The sequence below is a fragment of the Mycteria americana genome, chromosome 14 (genome assembly GCF_035582795.1).
Source record: "Mycteria americana isolate JAX WOST 10 ecotype Jacksonville Zoo and Gardens chromosome 14, USCA_MyAme_1.0, whole genome shotgun sequence".
Classification (NCBI taxonomy): Eukaryota; Metazoa; Chordata; class Aves; order Ciconiiformes; family Ciconiidae; genus Mycteria; species Mycteria americana.
Window position 1 is genome coordinate 10,049,277 of NC_134378.1, and position 21,053 is coordinate 10,070,329.

At 41.9% G+C, this 21,053-nt stretch overlaps 1 protein-coding gene across 2 annotated transcripts in view; it reads right to left on the minus strand.

Moving 5' to 3' along the window:
* ATP9A (ATPase phospholipid transporting 9A (putative)) overlaps positions 1–21,053 on the minus strand; it is a 65,222-nt gene that overhangs the window by 39,603 nt on the left and 4,566 nt on the right. For both annotated transcript variants that reach the window (XR_012777912.1, XM_075517616.1), the window contains exons 2-8: positions 13,973–14,117; positions 13,530–13,643; positions 9,986–10,094; positions 3,051–3,109; positions 2,395–2,446; positions 1,725–1,819; positions 401–481 (exon numbers count right to left, since the gene is read on the minus strand). Coding sequence is in view for 1 of the 2 variants with exons in the window: in XM_075517616.1 (XP_075373731.1) it covers positions 401–481; positions 1,725–1,819; positions 2,395–2,446; positions 3,051–3,109; positions 9,986–10,094; positions 13,530–13,643; positions 13,973–14,117 (655 nt within the window). In the remaining variant the exon portion in view is untranslated. The remainder of the gene's footprint in view (positions 1–400; positions 482–1,724; positions 1,820–2,394; positions 2,447–3,050; positions 3,110–9,985; positions 10,095–13,529; positions 13,644–13,972; positions 14,118–21,053) is intronic.

Sequence of the window (21,053 nt, forward strand, 5' to 3'; positions counted from 1 at the left end):
CAAGATCCCCTGTCTTTTCACAATTAAAGGATTTTAATCCTACAGAGCCCACGGTGGTCCAGATTTCCTTCTGAACAGGCACCATGAATACTTAACTACCAATCTCCATCCGAATGTTCAGGTCTAATACCTTCAGAGTAAGGTCCTTAATCCAAAACAGCCTATGACATTGTCTCCAAGTCAAAGCTTCAATAACCATATTTTTGTTTCAGATTTATTTCATAGATTTTATGAAGGAAAAAAAAAGAAAAAAGAAAAGAAAAAAGGAAGGAACAGACAAGGAATGGTAAGAGAGACTGCACTTTTTCTCCTGAAAAACTCTGGCATCCTAGTAGCATTCAGCAGGTTTGCATAGCAAACACTACGTATATGATTTCAAGCATATGTCAACAAGACTCACCCTTGTGAAGGTCCCTACGAAATTATGTATATCAATATTGGGTTCTTCTGCATATACATAGGATCGGATTTGCAGTAGGTCCTATAAAACAGACATGTTTGGACAGTTAGACAATGACATTTTAATAATGTACAAATGTTTCTACCGAAATACTTTGAGCAAGAGTATCAAGTTAAGATAATTACTAAATTATATTACTTACTGGAGCCCAACTGTCTAAGAGAAAATACAATTGTTCTACCAGCCTCACTGAAGAGTATTTCTTGAACTGATACCTGAGAGACTCCTGGGAGTTACTTAGATGTCAGTGCCCCATAAAAGAAATTTCAGCCAGAATAATCAAGACAGCCTAAGACACTTATTACTTCATAGCAAAGAAGGTTTGGACTAGTCTTCCAAGGCAACCAAGGAACACCCCATCACTCAGTATTTAGTTCAGGATGCTACTGTCACTAGGAACAGTTCTGTAGTGACAAGAAGATACGCCAATTCTGCACAGTGTTTTCACTGCTGAGTCCTACACATGCATAAACTATTCACTCCATGGAGAGAATGCCTTGCTTCAAAGCCTTTCTATAAAATAAACTTCTTGCACTTTTTACAGATAGAACATCAATAAAACAGGTACTTAGATTCCTCCCTCCTTCCCACCCCCCTTTTTTTAAAAAGAAAAAGAAAAAAACACATTAACTACTTTAGCTAGAGATTTTGGGAAACAGCATGTTTGATGGAAGTTGTATGCTTATTTCAGATCATACAGTGGAGGTTCCATGGTGACACTCCTCCTTTCATAACGGCAAGCAACAAAAAATTAACTGCCTCTGAAGCCATTTCATGAAAATGCATGAATTGTGCCTCCGAACATACTGCCGTGCAAGGAATGAAAGGCAGCATTTGAGAAGTACCACCACCAAGGGTACCTATCCCACAACAAGACCTATCCTGCAGTAAGTTACTGCAAAGGTCTCTGGAGAGGAAAAAGAAAATAGGAGCAACCTACCATTTAGCCACCTCCTGCTGCAAGGTCATTCTCTAGCTGCCAACCCCAGTGCTACCTGCACAGCTTTGCAGTGCCAGCCACGCAGCACCCAGACACCTAGCTCCACCTCACGTGAAATCTTGCCTGGAGCTCGGGAAGAGCTGGCTTACCCTTATATTCTTTGTTGCCAAAGCTAATCTATAACGTGTGCTGAGCCCTGTGCAGAACAATGCTGCATTAACCTGTTTCTCAAACAGCCCATTAACTGAAGCACCTGAACGTTTTTCAGGTAAAACAGATAACACGTGTTTACCAAGTAGAATATTTTGTACAAAGGCAGCTTACAGAAGCAGTTGGCAGTCTCTGAGTACAGGTAACAGGCAGCCGCAATTTCCAGTCTGTCTCACCATCCAGCTGGTCAGTGCGAAGGAAGCAAGACCCTGTGGATTTTCAACACCAGTCAGTGCTCTTTCCAGACCTGTCTTAGGTACACCTATAGCTCATGAAATGAGCTATGTATCTAGGACACCCTTCTTTCTTTGGAAACAGTATCTGATTTCAAGTAACACTTGTTAACAATGTAAGAATGATACTCTTGCATCACCCGTTCATTTCCTTCCACTAGTCCAGAACATAGTGAGACTCTGCACTGTATCTTTAAGACATTTGAAATGTTCTCATTAGTCTTTATGTTTTTTAATGCTTCTGATCAAACATTTCCTTACCCCACACTTAAAACAAACCTGAATGGCAAGTAAAATGATTTACATCTATAATGCAAACCATTGTGCAACCTGATTCATTCACCCTGGATTCAACCACCTACGTTCTTTGATTAGCAAACAAAAACAGAGGATAACATCCTGAGAAGTGGTGGTCCATAAAAGCATTTGAATTCTCTGTCTCTCTAAAATTTTACTATTATCTCTTTCTTTCACATTTCCAAAAGATAATTTTCTCTAAACAACCAGTGAAAGGTTAATGGCTATTTTGACAATTGGTTCCAGATGTTTACCATTCTTCTCCGACGTCCTCAGGAAGATCATGTCAGCAGGGACCCGCTGGTTCTGTTAGGAGAAGAAAGGCCATTATTGTGCATACACCCCTGCACGCGTGTGCAGCCGCCTTCCACAGCCCCACCGTGACAAGCAAAAGGGGTATGGAGGAGAAAGAGGATTTCTTTGTCAAACTGAAGCTTGGTATTCATTTTGCTTTGAATCCTAAACTTGCTTCCCTGCAGAATTCCAAGTGCAGAATAATAACTGGTGCCAGCTCCCACTGACCAGACCGAGCAACAGCTAGGTTTACAAAAGAGCTAGTGAGTAACTCCAGAAGTATGAAGAAATTTTAAACTAGTGCTGCTTTCCTTTCAAGAAGTCCCATGCTAGAAGAAAGCATATATCTGGAGTCCACCACTACCATTTTTCTTTTTTTTTGTACTGTGTATTTTCAGACTAAGTTTTAGAGGACATAACTGCTTGCAGAGAGTGTGTGAAAAAGGGGGCAGGTGGGAGAGGGAGAAACCCCGAAAAGTGATTAAATATTATAACTAGTGTTCAACACTTGATATTCTGAGCCTATCGTAAAACAAACGTGACTTCAAAATATCTCATTTTCTATGGTCTTGCAAAAAAAGTACTCTACAAAGAAAAGATACACATGAAGGCTAACCTTTTCAACAATGATGAGGTCGCCTACTTGTATATTAGAGCTCTTCACCTTCACAGTCCCTGCAAAGGAAAGATATCAGTGCATTAGAGCAGCAGCAGGACAGGGTTTGTGGGTGCTGTGTGATGCTCCTTACCTCCCTTCCTTCCACTTCACTATTCTGGAGAAAATGGGTAACTTTTCTATCACAAGAATTAGGCAATGCTGCCCTGTAAAGACTTACTGAGTCTACCGCTCCCACTGGGTAAAGCAGTAGGTTTCAATCTGCGAAAAGGGCTGAAAGCCCCTTGTCTAACAGCTCCAGAGCCCAGCCCTGGACACAGAAACCCCCCGGTCACTCTCTAGTGACAACTCTGAAACAAGCCCTTAAACTTTTTTACATACTGTTTAACCCAGGAATTTGAAAATACTTTTGGTGTCAGGCAGACAACAGAGCAAGAACAGAAAAATTACAATAGGGAACCATCAACGCCTGACTCCTCTTCCCTAGGTGGCTGAAAATTTAAAGCTCAACTCCCAGGCCAAGAGCTGGAAGCCATAAGTAAAATGGGCCCATCTTAAAAACCAGGCTCATTTCCTTCCGTGCTGCAGCTCTTGTATCTGGCTCAGCTCGACCACCTCTCCTTTGCCTCTCGGCGGACGCAGCCCGAACAAGCCCTGCAGAGTATGGGTCCTACAGAAAACGCGTAAATATTTATTTCTTTGCAGCTGTCAAACATTTCCCAGTTGCTTTAAAACAGGGGATTAATTTAACAATTGGCTAGTAATTTCAAATCATTAGCCAGCTCTAGATTTGGCTTCTCAGACTAACTAGTGATTTATAATCAGTTAATTTGAACCCTGCCTCTATGTGTCTGTCTGTTATATTTCAACAAAAGCCTCTTTAATCTGCTGTGATTTGAGTGGAAGTGGGGGAGTCACGTGGAGCTCACCCTGGCATGGACAACACTCCTACTGTACCTCAAAATTCATGGGCTAACTGGCCAGATAGCAGCTCAGGAGGAAAGGAGAAGGGGGAAGGGAGGGGGAATAGAAATTAGCACAAAGCACAAAGGTCACTAGCATTTTACTACTGGCAGTCCCTTCATTAGCATCCTTCTCAGGATATGCTTCAGTGTTTCTACTCCAAATTAACAATGAAAGCCATTCTGGGCTCCCAGCAGCCTGCTGCTTTGGTGACACACTGTGTGCTTAACAACATGCTTCATCACTGCTGCTAATAAATGCAGACTTCCTTACATGCTGTAATTATTCCTACAAATTATAAGCAGTCATGGCCCATTTCACAAATATCTCATAGGTCTTTCGTGGATTCTGGGTTTTGCCTTGCAAGATTTTTAGTTTAAAAAAGGGTAAACAAAACAAATACTGGGCTAAAGACATCTCTGCCAGGGCAGGAAGCATACCGGGGATTAAGAGTCCATTACGCAGAGGCTTGAAAAGAAAAGCCGCACTCCAAGAGGATCCAAAAAAGCATCCCTGGCAGTCTTCTGTATGGGCTATACAAAGTTAGGTACTATGACACTAAAAGGGTCTGACAGATAACATCTCTTCCTCCCCTTTTAATACGGTTATTCACGAAACAACAAAAAGTGCTTTTGAATATTCTCCTGTGTAAAGGAGGAAAAAAAACCTCGTGTGCTCTCCCCACACAGGCATAGCAATTCCTAAACCACTGTGCAAAAAAGCTCTTGGAAGGGGAGGTGGAATTGTTTAACCATATTTTAGGTTTTTCTCTAAAAGATCACAAGGATTTATTTGGTCACTATCAGTATAGGAAGCACTACCTGCAGGGTTCAAGAACAGAAACTTATTTTTGTAGTGCTTTCCTTAATGATGCAAATTCATGCTGGAAAAGAAAAATTCATGCCTGGACAAAGCTACAATGTGATGATTTCCTACCATTATGCATATAAAAAGGCTTTTTGGACCATTATTCTGAAAACAGTATCATCTACTTTCAAATTTTTCCAATACAAGAAAAATCAAAGCAGCTGGAGCAGATTTCTCTTTTTCAGTAACCCCCAATCTCAGCTGTTTTAAGGTAAGAGAAAGAAAGGACCTTTCTAACCAATACACATTTTTATAACTCCTGTATAAATTAGATGCCCTTTTTAGGTAGCAAAGCTAATTCTGCTTTTCCAGCCGTACTCCTGGCCTCCCATGGATGACATCTCTGCAGTATGTACCATATGTCCTGCTAAGAAGGCGCAGGACCAGATGTTTCCTTTGACTCAGGACTCCCATAAAGCAACTTACTTGAATTAGTTTTATTTTGATCTTGGGAATTCTGTAAAGCCTTTTTCTTTCTGTGGGGAAACTACCTCCTAAACATTAGATGTTTTCTCATGCATGTTTAAGAAACTAGCTAATAACACAACTGCTTCATTTCCCAATATTGCTCTGCTATTATTTTTGTAATAATAAATTACCGCTTTTATAAATGCATCTAGAAGTGCTTCCTCTAAATACACACAGCTTTATTTAGCATTTACAACACTTCCAGTTTATATTTTCAGAAGTTAATCAGAATACAAGTCAGTGATTAACACAATTTAAAAAAGCAACTTGTCTTGATCTCTCATTTAAAAAAAAAGAATCAATGCTTAATATCTGATTGGTATTTGTTTCATTCTTTACTGTATCCTGATTTATATTTTTTTTAAAGACAAAAAAGTAGAGACAATAAAATGCAAACAGTTTGTTTCAACTTCAGCTATAGCTTTTGGAATTATCACCAAATCTGCAGTGTGATGGATGTACCATAAAGCAGATTATTTAAAGTATTAAATATATTAGCTGGAAGAGACGCCTTTTTCTACCATGCGAGCACTTAAGTCAAGATTTCACAACAGATCTGCAGACCTTCACTAAGGTACAGATCAAAACGCTTAATTTGGCATTAAAGATGAAGCCAGAGGTTTATTAAAACAAGTCAAATGCATCTGAAAAAAAAAAGGGTTGTTTGGATGTGCTGCACCAAACTTTTGGCTTTTGCAGCCTTATGCTGTATAAACTGTGGAGCAGGACTCAGAGGGTTTGGGAAAATATTGTTTTTATATGGCTGGTAAATGCCAATGATCTGTATCTTAAGTAGCACCCCGCAGTAGGAGGTCTCTTCCCATTTCTTTCTGTGGAGTTTCTCTCTATTATGCAGTGTTACCCGGGGAGGGGGGCTGTGAGAGAAGAAAAACAAACCAAGAATTTGCAAGCACAGTTCTAGCTTTCTATCAAGCAGAAAGTCAGCACACAGACTTCTGAACACAAGGCAGCTTGTAGGTTTATGAATAGGGGATTGAAAATTGATTATTTTTTATTACAATCCAAACAACTGTCCTTTAAATGGAGAGCTTTCTATTAAAAAAAAATGCTTTCCAGAAGTCTGCTGGTTTCATCATTTTGGAACATAAATGCATCATATCGGTAGAAAGAGAAAAGAGGTTCAGGGGGGAGTTTTTTTGATGTTATGTAAAATAAAGGAACACAGAAAATACACTACTGTCTACTCTGCCTCATGCTGCCCTCCAGAAAGATTAGTCCCTGGAATTCAACAACCATATACAAAATAAAATGTGATCCAAAGAGGATTCTCCCTTTTTCCTCTACAAAGCAAGCAGCTTAGTGAATCTTAAAAAGCTTAACAGGAAGAGTGCATGAAAAAAGCTTCACGTACAGGAGCAAAGCTGCAAATCCAAAATACCCCCCCGGGGTGGGGGACCAGGCTGGCGGGTGTGCTGGGGCCGGAGAGCTCCCGGCCAGCGGCAGGAGCTGCGCCCGGCCGCGCCGCAGCTGCGGCTCTGCACAGGGCCGAGGAACCGCACACAAAGAGGACAAGAGGATCCCCATTCGGGAAAGCACTTAAATCTGTGCTTACTTCTATCCCTATTCAAAACTGCACACAAGCATGTGCTTAAGTCTCCCTGACTTCATTCAGACCTAAGTATGTATCTACATCCGCGGGGTTGCACTGGGAGGCCAAGGCTGGAGATGGGAAAAACTATTCTCCAGCCACCTTAACTGCAGCTTAGTGCAAATACTCAGGAGAAATAAAAATAGCTTGGAGAAAGCTACAGCGCTCCACTGGATCCATTATAGCCAGTCTTCAAGACAGCAGTGCTCAGTGTGGAGCCTCACCTAATCCCCCTCCCCCAAAACACTGGCTTTAGAGGTGACACTATTGTGAAGTTTTCAAAAAATTATACAGCAGTATTTCAGAGGGCTTTTGTGCATCAGTACCCTTCTGCACTGCCCCTTTTCAGTACAGGGCTGTGCCAGTATCCTGAAGCATGAACTGCACTATTCAACAAAAAACCAAAAAACAACACCCAAAAGAAACAGCCTGTAAACAGTCCAAGACAAGTCCTACCTGGAGTTTTGTCAGCCACACTGACAATTAATGGTTAACATCAGCTGTTCTCAACTATTTTCATATTTGCTGCTTCTATTTCTGACCTGATGAAGGGCTTCCGTGAAGCTTGCCTACTTTTTCTAACTGTACTAATACATAACAAACCCAACACTCTTCCATCCCCCAGCCATGGTGGGCTCACAAGGTACTTCTCTGCTCCTAGGTGATTCTCAGAGGTGCTAATGTTTTAATCAGTGGAAAAGTAGATGTTCAGGTCTCCTGAAAAGCTTGAGTACTGAGAGTCAGTGAGACACAGAAAATTACTTTTCTCCCCAAACCACGAGACAATCATAAATAATTTTCTGTGTTTTTCCTACTCTAAACTATACTGCTAGAGAGTCTCATCCCTGTTTGTGCACCAAATTTGTGTTAAATAGAGTGGCTTAAGATTTTTGGCTAGTACCCAGCTGCCAATCCTCCTTGGTTTCTTTCAGAAAATTAGAAAAGTTAAAGGACTGGGGGGAGGGAAATCATTCATGGGAAACGTAATAGCAATATGAAAAGAACTAAAGGAGAGGTCAGGGCCCTTATAGATCATTGAATAGAATCCAGAAGGCAACTCTTTTATATCTTTAAATAGATGTAGTACACCCTTCTTGGATGAGGCTTTTGTTGGTTGCCAAGCATTTTAAGTGTCGTAGTAAGAACACGTTATTAAAAGGGGATTTAATATTCAGAAACTCAAACTCCCTAGTTCGGAGTTGTCTCATAATTCCTGGCATGTGAAATATACAGCCTTAAGCAATTACATTTAAAAAGCAGCCTTATTCTTAAAAGTGCAAGTGTTGAAAGCAGCATATTTTTACTATACCTAGTTCACTGCATCTTAATTCAGGGGTATAAACTTTTATAACAAAGAAACTGGAAATGGAAAAAAGAAGTTGCTTAAATTCAGTTCATTCCCTTTTTAAAAACAAAACCCTGGCCTCACCATCATTGTCATGGTATTAGGAGTAACTCCATAGTGAGGCAGCATTAGATTTTTCAAACGAGAATTTAAATGTCTTTGTTAGGTACGGCACAGCTGTAAACAATGGCCAGAGCCAGGGATCAGACACAGCTGAGTTGCAGCCTGGGCTCACTTACAAATGAGGTCTCCAAACTCCTCACAGTTCGAGGAAGGGGCTAAAGATGATGTATACAAAAAAAAAATACAAGAGAAGAGATTGCCGATACTGAGGAACTACATCAGCCGCTGCTAACAGAAACACACAAAAGATGTGATAACATATCACACGGTCTCTTTTAGCAAAGGACTTGCATGATGTAAGTCTCTGTCCGGTACGACCCAGAAAAAACTATGAAACTCAACCGGTATTGCATGTTCAGTAAGTGATGGAACATGTCAGTATGTCAAGCAAGTCACCTTAAATTTAACACATGTACTCACCAGCTCCTTCAGTACACAGAATACTTGTACTTAACTATGATTTGGGGTACCTGTGCTGAAAGGGTCCCCAGTCCTAGACACTAGAACACAGCCTGCCTTCACCCTCAGTAGTTGACTCTACCTCTGCATAACCATCTTCTGACAATTTCACAGACCTGGATGGAATTCTTCTAGTAAAGTGCTTTTGCAAATTATCTGCCTATGTGGATTCTCCTCCCTTTTTTAAGCACACATTTGTTGTTTCTGTTAAAAAATATGAACTGGTAGCTTATAGGAATCCTTCTTACATTTCTCTCTCTTACAGACAGGGTGAACAAGCAAAAAACACATGCCGGGGGAAGACAGATGCACCATTACCAAAACTGGAAAACAAACAAACAAACAAAACCCCCAAACAACGTATCATATCTACTATAGCTCCATTCTTGTTTTCTTCCTACTATACTGTTTGCTGTTTTTCCCTCTTCCTCCCTTCATCCATGCAACATTATGGAGCGCTTCTCTCAAGTCACAGCTTTGCAGGAAGGAAAACACATTTCCCTTCTGGAAACACCCACCTCCACAACCTAGAGCAATTCAGATCCAGTTTCATTTTCTTTGGTGACTCCAACCCACCAAGAAGGGACAGTAATTGGGAAAGACGTTTTGGTCTACACTGGAGTTAAGAGCAAGCAGGGTTTAAAAATACCATGTCAGCTGCTTGGAAGGTCACCCCTGCCTGGTGCTGGCTGCAGTGAACTCCCAGCCCACCAAGCAGGCTCCTGCACGTGTAAACGCACTGGCTGCCCACTCCCCACGCCTCGAGTCGCCAAGATGGTGCTCTGAAGCTATCTGAAGCAATTAACACACACACCCCTCGCATTAGCTGTACGTCTCCCTAGGAAACGCTCAGCAAAGCCCAGCATCCACCGCAGCCTGGTGAGGAGCCACCCACAAGAAGCCACCCGGACCCCCGAGGCCTCTGCAGCGGCAGGAGCAGCGGCGTGGCCGTGAAGCCACGTGCCTGCGAGCCCATAACCCCCTCCCCATTCCTTGAACTCTGCTTCTCCGACTGTCAGCAGCGTTTGATTGAGTTGCAACCCCCGGCGCTGCCGCGGCCGCGCCAGGATGCAGCGGGCACGCTGGAGCCGCCAAGCCGACCTCTCGCTGTGAGCTTGCTGTAGATCTGCGAGTTCACTTCCTTGTCGCGCATGTAACATCTGATCTCCTCCGCGGCCTCTCGGATGACGGTAACAGCAAGCACAAATCCCTAAAAGGAGCATGGGGCGGGGGGGGGAAGAATGGATGAAAAGGTCAGGAAAAATCACATCTGCCTCTAATAAGAGCAATATTTATCAGTACCAATGCCAACAATCTGCACTTCCTTATTCTATTTTCTCTCACTAAATCATTATAGGGATATAAGGGACAGCGTTGCTGTCCAGAACTCCCAATAGCAAACTGACAGCAGACTTGTTGCTTAAAAAATTATGATTGTGTTTCTTAGCTTTACCATGATGCTCTGCCAGTACCTCCCAAGCAAATCTTTGTAAAGTTTATCTGAAGAGTGTAAATAACCTATTTCGTCTCTCTTCACAGGTGAGTAATCAAGACTGAAAGGGGTTACACAAAAGTCCAATGTAAGACAGGATCCCTCAAATGTCAGTACTCCCTCCACCACAGAGCCAAAGTTAGCTCACCTAATCTGGGAGATTTCTTTGTATAGAAATCGATATAGAAATTTATATAACCTCTTTTTTATATATATACACACAGATATATACTTATATAATGCATGTGTATGTATACACACACTCAACCTACACAAATAAGCACTCTAAACATATTAATGCGAACTACTCATAGTATAATTATACACTTGTCTGATGAGGGTTTCAGTCCTACTTTTCTGTGGATATGAGCAGTCATTTCATTTCCTCTTGTCATGAGGACAATGCCCACGTCACATCCTTCACAACATAAAAAATAACTAAAATTAATGCAAACCAATTCTTTATGGGGCTAGTACCACAAAGTCATTTTTTTTGTTAAGCACTATTCAGCTCAGACTCACTAAACAGGTAAAACACTCCTCATCCGTTACGGCAGAAAAATGAACTTTTTACAACCTGTATGCTTGAAAATTGCAACCATGTACTGATTATCTCTGTCAATAAGAAACCTTTTTATCTTAAGAAGGGGGCAGGGTGATGTTAGAAACTGAGGTTTACATGAAAAACACATGAAAAGGTCTGTAAATACCCACCTACCCAAACAGGAGATTTTGCCAGTGGGTTGCAATTTCCAACTTAAAATAACTTTATTTTTAGAAAGAACGGCTGTGCACACACCTCCAAAAACCATGTGTACAAGTTGTTAAGCTGGGCACAAAGAACTTGTGAACCTGAACTCCACAACCACCTCAGGAAAATCTTGCTGTGGAGCATTGCTAACACTACCCAACACAATAACAATTCAAATCCTCACATTTTTTTTAAACAAAGCAAAATGATGAAGAATGACCTAAGAGCTATTAAGACTGAAGGAGAGCAGTTTCTTTAATAATTAAAATACTGAGGTACACTTCACCTGCTGGCTCTCACAATCCTATAATAAAACAAAATAGTCCCTATTTCTAGTACATACATATGCGTCATTATTTAAAAACGCAGACACATGAAGAGACCCAAGGATGGGCATTTACTTTTTTTAAAAAATGCCTGTATTCAATCCTGTATCTACAAACATTGAAAGTAAGAAGCCATTAATACAGTATTTTCAGAGAAGCGTTTCACCCCCCAGTGTTCAGGACCACGACCGTCTGTTTTGCACCACCGTGGAAGATCTCTCATTCCCATAACCAACAAATCAAAAAAAGAATGAACATTTCTCTTCTATTTACAAGTTGCATTTGTGCATTTAGCTAGAAATTCCTATCTGCTTTCCAAAATAAAATAAGTCAGTTATTTTCAGCTTTTGTTTCAGCTGTTTGAATAGTCTTCAAATAATCACCCCAAAATATTCCCACATGTGCCAACTCACTGTGTCATCTCATATATCATTCCATCCCCAACACTCGCATTAGCAGCCAGTAATGAACAAAGACCTTTCTTACCCTGCTTTCTGGCAGCTCATATGCCAAATTCTAATTGCTCACCTGGCACACAAAGTCACAACTGCCTATACAAAACCCAGAAAGACAGATCCTCTGTGTGCATGTATACTTTATTTATAGGACAGGATCTTGTGAAACTAGCATTAGATTCACACAGCAAATGCAATACAGCACACACTGGAGAGAGAATTCCGCGAGATACAGGCTTTAACATGAACAGAATTTAGCAGCAATGTCCCAAAGCTGCCCCTTCACTTCTTTCTGGCTTTTACTGGGGATTTCACTGTACTGAAAGTCTAAAAGGCAGGAAAATTTTCCTTTGCTCCTCCTCAGCTCCCTCAGTAGAGCCATGAATTTTTACCACCACCATTTCTCAAATCAGTGCACAACTAGTGTCTTAGAAAGAGCCCTGTGGTTTCTTAATCAATTTTCAGTTGGTTCTGTGTCATTCCTTTGAAGTAAAAAGGATACCTATCCTTGGAGATTTTCAGAACTCAGGTAGATGAGTTAAACCAACCTAAGTTTAAAGACAGCTGTGCTTTGAGCAGACAGTTGGACCAGATGTCCCTCTGAACCAAAACTATTCTACAATACTATGAGCTGAAGTGCAGCAGAGAAGTTATTCACATAGAAAGAGAAATAATAATGTTATTGGGATAAAAGAAAAAAATATATAGGTACCTATATTTAAGCATTTAAGCATTTGTAACTGGCTCATGCAGTGCATTTTAGAGATTTAAGCAGCCCATTCTATGCAACTATTCCTCTTTCTGTCCTTTGACTGCACTGGAGTTTCTGCTTCAAAACTGATTATTATCGATTTCCTTTGATCGCAGGTGAAACACATGACTATCAAAAAGAAGAGGGCACATAGTTTACACGAAGAGAAGAGTATCTGCACCTTGAGCGAGTGCAAATATGTCTCCATATATTTATTTTTATACGTGGGAAATTTGTGGAGGGGTGTTTCTCAGTTTTTTCATTTGTTTTTTTACAACGTGGTTTAACTATGAAGCAGCCTGTTGACCTATCCCAAGGCCACAGGTCAAACTGTTTTGGGGGCAGCATAATTTGCCATCATTGCACATATGGCCACTCATTAAGGTCACTTTTGAAAGGTGCCCTTCAGTCCTTCACTGCAGTTGCCAGGCTGGTCTGGGCTCCTGCAAGCGCTGGCCCTTGCATGATCACCCCGGGAGGGTGCAACACCCCACGCAGACCCTCCATGAGCACACCCTACGTTCAGATGCCGCTGTGAAAAAGACACACATTGACAGGGAAATATATTTGCTCCGGTCTCCATTCATTTTCTCATGTTACTCATGACGCCCCGCAGCCAGTGGTGAGAGGTCTGCGCCTGTTGCGATGAACAACTTGGGGGCAGAGTCCTCTCACATCCCTGTCAAACTTCTACAAAATAATCTTAAAGCCAGAACAGGCTTCTACACTACAACATGTACAGAGCAGGCCTGAAGAAGTAAGCTAACAAAATGATTTAAGGTGCAACCTTACATCCTAGAGAAAGGGCAGCACAAGGAATTTTGTCAAACACTGAAACTTTCTTGAATAAATAAGCCTTAAATGACCTACCAGAGGAACCCAGTATGTGTAAAGTGCGCCAAGCCTCATTTCAACGACAAATTGAGAGCAGGCCAAAAGCAAGAAATAAAGGTTGAAGAAGTATTTGAACTGGTTAAACAACACCTAAAAAAATGAAAACAAAGATGAGGGAGGAGATTAACGGAGCTCAGAAGTTATACATATTGAACTAACCAGCAGAAACATTTTTGCATGCTCCTCTAGTGTCTAAACACTAACTTAGGGCAGTCTTAAAGTAGTCCTGGACACCCAGGACAGATCCGTGTCTGGTTTGCTGCTCCCCTAAGGCAGCCTTTGCAGGAGGCCCACCAAACACAACCCAAACATTAATCATTTCCTCCAGCTCCAGGTTCTGCATCTGTCTACTGTAAAACCACTGAAACCGGGGAAAGTGTTGGGGCAGGATGATGAAAAGAGACTTTCTTCACACTTACCCCAGGGAGAAACGTAAAAAAGTTGTATTTCTGATTGTTGATCACATTGCGAGGGTATCTCTGGTCTCTCTTCTCTGGATGGCCGAGCCAAACAGTACGAGGCCTTGGGTCTCTCCTCCCGCAGCATCTTAAGCACTCACAACACCTATAGAAGGAACACTAATTAATTAATGAGGTCATTTTTAACATGTTCCTATGACTCACACGTGCACTCCAGACCCTCTCCGCCAGCCAGGCAGAACAGCTGAGCATCACTTTTTCACCTGTCACTCACCACCTCTCATCTGTCAATTATCCACTGTATTACAACCCAGAGCTTGACTTCCTACCAAATACAGCCACTCCACCTGGTACAGCCACTGCAGACCTGCCTCGCAGTCCGTCGAGCTATGAGCAAACATCTCGTACGGTGTTGGAGCTGTTACTAAAACATCACGCAAGCACGTGTTCCAAGCTGGGCAGGCCCGCGGCAGTGCTAGAAATGTGCCTGCAGCAACGAGGGGTGGGGAGGGTCCTCGTTTTGCTTTCAAGAAAATGACACATGGAGAAGAGTGGACCAAGCTCATCACCACACTGAGTCGGTGCTGGCTGCCGGGAGAGCTTCTCCCTCCTGTGAACGGAAGGGCTTCAGGAAGCAAGGAGGTGTGGGGTACAGGCAGAAAGGTCCCCCCTTGCACTGATCCTGGATTGCAGGTTTTATGCCAGAAAGCTCCCATGAAAAAAAATAGTAACAGGTGCTTTCTTTTATTTCTTCTGTTTCCTTGTTGGTGTATGGCAACTCCCTCAAAAGGAGGCTTTTCCATTTTACAAACTGAACTTAAACAGGAAAGCATGTACGTAAAGTGATCTTGTATGTACTAAAGAAAAGAAGAGATGAGACAGACAGAGATTCTCCTCCTTCCCTGCAACCCCTACTTCATAGAAATTTATACCTTTTTAACAGAAGGGTTTAATATTTGCATATTTGCATTTTTGCACTTTAAAACAGTCTTGCCAAGGAATAATAATCTATAATCCTCTAAAAATGAAACCTTAACAGGAATCTGAAAATAGATACTAAATGATTACTGATTTTATTTTTACACAGTATTATAGTCATTAGCTCTGTTTATGTTAATGGCAAATTGTATGTTAAATACTAATGAATAATACACATTCTCAGCAACTGAGGACGACAGAACACGCACTGTAGGTCCAGCTACACAGTCTCAGTTTGTTACTTTAGCTGTAGTAATTCGCATTTTCAGCTCTTCAGGTGACAGTCCCACTGCAGCACCACCGTGGAGGCTGCGAGTTTGGGCAGCCCAGACCAACGCCCGGACCCAGCACCACAAACCCAAGCTGCCAGAGAAACGGCTGCAGGGATCCTATTTTCATTCAGATTAGATCAGAGGTTATATTGGACTAATTTTTTTTCCTGCGTTATTGTCTACTTTGTCAGCGGTACCTGTTCTTGTTCTATTAAATATTGTCATGTTTCAGTTATCCAGGAAAACAATCACTTTTTGTATCTCGCAATGCCAGTTTTCAAAAAATTGTCCAAAATAAATAAAATATGAACACGTCGGCATGCTGATTTTTTACTTTTTCAACTCAGGCTTATATTAGAGCCATTTATTTAACATCATTCCTGCCCTTTGCTAAAAGTTCCATGGGAATTCAGGAAAACCACATCAACTTCACTAAAACCGATACAGTTACTACACGATTCCCTGATAGGGTTACTACAGGATTCCCTGATAGGGTTACTACAGGATTCCCTCTTCTCTCCAGGGGAGATGTTTAACACCCAGGCTATGAGATGTGAGCTGAGCTAGCTCTCCGAGCACTTACACCGCCAGTACACGACACCTCACCGAGGGTCCCCTCAGCAGCCCCGGCCCGGCAGGCACCCCGACCTCTCCCCGCTGCTGTCGGGGAGCTCTGGACTCACCAGAGTCAATAAATAAATCCCAGCGATGGCACGTGGTGCCTATATTTGAAATTATCCAAGTTCAAATCTATTAAAATCTAATAACAAAACTGTATTCCCTGTTTTGGAAACCATTGCGCTGCCTACAAACTTCAGGCTAAATGCTGCTTTTCTCAACCAAAAGACGCCGGGATGAGGTGACAGGAAACACTTATTCTCTAGAAGAACGGGGAGGATTAAGGTGTAATTTGTTAAGCAATGGTAACATCAGAGAACTGCGACTTTCCTTCCCAAGGCCGGAGCCCGCCCGCCGCGGCCCCCAGCCGCCCCAGCCCACCCGGCACCAGCTCCAGGTGCCTCGCGGGGCCTTCACCCCGGCTCTCGCGGGGCCTTCACCCCGGCTGCCGCGGCCAGCAAAAACTCAGCTCTCACACGAATTTTAGTGCATAAAACCGTGCACTGCTCAATGTAATGAATCCTTACTTGAGGCAATAAATCAAACAGAGCGTCGGTTACTTTGTGGGAGATGCAAGGACTTATCAGTGATCCCTCTTGTACCTTGAGAAAGCCTCTCTGTTCAAAATCGCAGCATTGTACCCTCCCAAACCCCAAAAGGGTTATTTTTCTGTTGTCACTGCTTCTTACTGAAAGCCAATCTCTTCCCAAGCCCCCTTGTTCCTTTAAAGCCAGCCCTATTGAATTTCATTGACATTTGGGAAAGCCAGTATCAGCCGGATTCATAACCAAAAGCTTCAGAGCTCTTACAAACATCTTTCCAGAAACCACCGCTAAGATCTTTTCTTGAATCATGGCATTCTGCCACAAAAGTTCAGTTAAATACACACCTAACTGAAAGAAATAACTATTTAAGGAAGTACACAAAGCATGTGGCTCGAAGTCGCTGTCTTGCCAGAAGATGCATGCAGCATGATGAACAGAGCTTACAACTCACCACACAGAAGGTGGCTTCCTGCAAAGATACCATTTTTTAATGTTTTATTCCCTGCTGGATGCAAATAAACAGAAAGAAGTGTTATCAGTTAAGTCAGTTCCTTCAGTAGATAAGAGGAATAAAAATCAACTTTGCTTCCAGAAGTAAAGGAAAGTTGTCACCATGTGATTCAGTGCTCCATGAGCAGCTGTAGACGTTAACTTCACAAGGCTGCCTTGCAAGATAATTTCTCACAAGCTCTTAACACTAGACAAAAAGATTTTTGCATAATCAAATTACTGTGACATTATTATATTTCATGAAGAGTGGCAGATGAGCCCTGAAAAGGTGCGTTCTCTCTAGTCTGTGCTCAAGAACAGCCTAAGCCGTAAGGGACACAGGTGCCACCCAAACACAGGAGAGAAGGTTTTCTCGCTCACAGCAGCTTTCAGACCGAAATGCTGACAAGATAAGCAGAGCACTACATAGCACCCACGCATCGGTACTGAAGGAACACGAAATCACAAGTTTTGGATGGTGCCAAATAGTCTCTCACCAGCTCCACACAAGTCAAACCCTCCACTCCAAAACCAGAGTACTTGTAAGGTCCCCCAATTTCAGTAACAATCCCACCGCTTTCACCTATGCACATTTATCACTGACCATGTAGAGGTCAGCTTTATCAAAGCCTCTGCAGCTGCTAACTCTGACTTGCAAACTGGTCCCTTGCTGAAGAAGAGAAAATTAGGAAAAGGCAGGAAAATCTGACGGAAATAAACACAGTGGGTAATGCAAACAGTTAAAAACCCCGATAGCAAGGCACACCTAGATCAACTTACTGGAATAAAATAATTGGAGATGCTTTCCTGTTCAAGTATATACATCAGGCTTCCTACAGACTTTCAGCACCACTACTGCCATCTCTGCTTACCTTTAGACAGGGACATTGCCTACTGTTATTCTGTATTCGTAACATTTCTCAGACAGTGGACTTCCATCTTTGACTATTCCCTAGGTAGTACCATAAAACCATAATTAACATAAGTACCCTAAATGTAGCCCACTTCAAAAAGTTACACTTGCCCCTGAAACTATCTATTTTTGTCAAATCTACAAACTTCTTTTTCTTGTTAAGAAAAACTAACTAGCAGATCTTTCTTCCCCACACAGTTGTGCATAACACCCGCATCTGAAGGCAGTTACCAACATGAGACAAACAGTAAAGCTGGTGTTAAACACTCAAATTCATCAACTCCACTTCAGAAGTATATTTTATTAGCTTGATACCCTTTAATTGCCATTTTCTTTTGTGTTTGCAGATGAAGACCTAAGACAAATAGTCACTTGTATCCCAAATATATTTTCATGGAAAATAGTGAAAATGGTGGTATTTGGATCGCAACAGAAAATAGATGGGGGGGGGGGGTAAAAAAGAAAAAAAAAAAAAGGGCATTTTTCCTTCTTTCACGATGGAGAAAACCACACAAGGTTAGCTTTGATCCCATGTTTTAATGACTGTGAATTCAGAATGATCTCTATGATAAGGCTCCAAGTAAGAGGTTTTGCCCAAGGAAGCAAACCTGGTGTCCACACACCCCGTTTCATCACAACGTGCTTCCCAGTTAGAGAGTCAGTCGTCCTTGTAATCAGACATCTGAAACCAGTTACCTTTGTTTATTTTTTAGGTTGGACCTCTTCTAGGGATTGTACTCAACAGCAAAAATACCTACGCACCTATATCATAATATTTACAAAGGATAAGGCTCAAAGAGGGCACTAGTATAATTTAATATATTTTTTCCTTGTGCTGGGAATTATTTTACAAAGTAAAATTCACCGATACACTCCAAAGAACTTTCCAAATATCTGGGCAGATCTTCAAACCAATACCTAAATCTCCAAAGCAGACTTCCAGACATTTTAATAAGTTCAATAACTTATCAGTATTTTTTCTTCATGAACGTATGAGAAAATGGCAAATGAACCCCACAAACTAATCAGAACGTTTTACCTTAAGAAGAATGTGCTCTGCTGAACATACAATTGTATTGCTTTTAGTCTTTTCCAAATTACTATGAATTCACTAGTCAGTGAATGCTAACACCTAGCACTGCAAAATTGCTTACACTTGCATGGTTCTAAATGAGACAGCAGCCTCCAATACTGACAGCACCTACAAAGGCAGAGAAGTAGAAAGCAATTGCACAAAAGTGAAATTACCCAAAATTTAGCACACGTTCTGCAATCAAATCCATGACCTCTTGTAGCATTGCCACCACAAAGTTACTTGTTGCTGTAAGAATTTTAATTCACAAATGCTGTGTTACTATAAGGTTTGAGAATCAATCTAAAAATAACACAGTTCCAAGGATAAGCAAGAAAGGGCATGGGAGAATCTGCTGTGTAAAAATAACAGTTTTGTGAAATCCCTGCCTGGCTAGAGTCACAGTTTTCGCAACCCCCTGAATTACAGGGAAAGCAAACTGAAAACCTAATTAGACAAACAAAAGAAAAACTTCCTGCCTAGCGAGTTTTTGAAGGTGATTATCAGTAGTGTCAATGCTCAAGTAAAGAATATCCAGCATTTCTACTACGAAGGCTCCTACATAGCCTTTTAGCGCACGGTTTCTATGCAACGTAAAGGAATTTGTTAAAAAAAAAAAAAGTCTAACCAATGAACACAATACTACAACCAGCAGTAACAGAGTCGCACCTTGCAACGCTTTAACCGGGGAGCTTTATCAGGGCTCAGGAATCCCATTACATCATTGTCCCAAAGTTGTGGTGCTGAGCAAGGAACTCACGCACCCATGGCTGAAAACCCCGAAATATCAGCAAATGCTGATCTTTACCCCGTATACATTCAAAGATCACCAAACAGTCTTTGTTACGAGTGTACCGTAACAATGCCGGTGCTGGCATTTAACTCTTACCTATTCTGTGACCTTGTTTTTTCCTCTTGCCCCACAAACCACCCAGCAGCTGCCTGTGCTTTGCCTGGCAGGCACAGAGCAGAAGCCCACAATCCAAACCCCAGGCTAGCGGGAATGTTAAGCGGCGACGGTTATCTCTGCACACTTATTGTGCAAGTGCCAGCCCTTGGCTTGTTGAAATAAGTTAGAAAAGGAGCTTTTGGTAAGAACACAGACATTTCTCAAGCACAGAACCATATGCTCATTCTTATAGGCAGATGTTTATCACCCCCCCAAAGATATTCCATAGCCATAATTTTTACTTTTTTAAACTTTTCAATGATGTCTTAAACTTCCTTAAGGAAGAATCGTTACTAAGCTCATTAGTAATGCTTTGAAATCCTCTATATGACATCTGTGATCCTTACAAAGCACTTTACAGAAACAGGAGTGGCTGTAATGGCAGATCGTGTTTTAACAGACTAATGGCAGGTTTCATTAACCTACCCAGGGTCACATGCAGACAGGACGGTTTCGCTACCTGAACCCTTTCTGTCTTACACATGCTGATGTTGCAATGTGAGTAAACACTGGCCTCCACAGCCACTTTTATTACTGCACCAGGTTGTGTTGGCACAACACGTGGTGTGACACCGGCGAAAGCCCAGCGTTCACCCGCACTGCACGGCTGCTGCGCACTCACGGGAGCCAAAGCAAAAGCTCCCAAAGCTGCCAAGGACTTGTACTGTGAGGAGAGATGGCCATGCCTAGGGTGCAAAGTCCTGAGCCGTGCCGCCAAATATCTGACCTGGGATGCCCACATGCTGGGATGACAAAACACAACTCATACTGAGAGCAAAAGGGAAAGGAGATGCAGAAAGGGGTGGGTGGGGAACCTAACCAGGAACATTTCAGACAGTCTCCTTCTCCCTTTCTTCTCTTCCAGAAACTGAATAATCTTAACCGTGAAAAAAACATTCTGACAAATCAATTCAGTTGGGTACCAGCAATAAAGTACTCTGAGCACATACAAACAAGTACACAAACGTGTTTTCAGATTATCCTGGTGCTCATTAAATAAAAAGTCCTTTTGACTGGTGCTATCAGCTCTTTCCAGTTAATTTACTTGTTCCTCCCTGAAAGAATTTTACAGGCATTGCATAGGTCTGTGATCTACTGTTTCTTTGGATACCATCCCTATTCTTGGGTGGTATCCCATTTCATCCCTATTCTCCAGCTTAAAGACCTGGATGAAGAGGGATGGGCTGCTCAGGCCATCCCATTACTCCAAAGTTTTCTGCTGAGGACAAGGTCAGTGTCACTGGA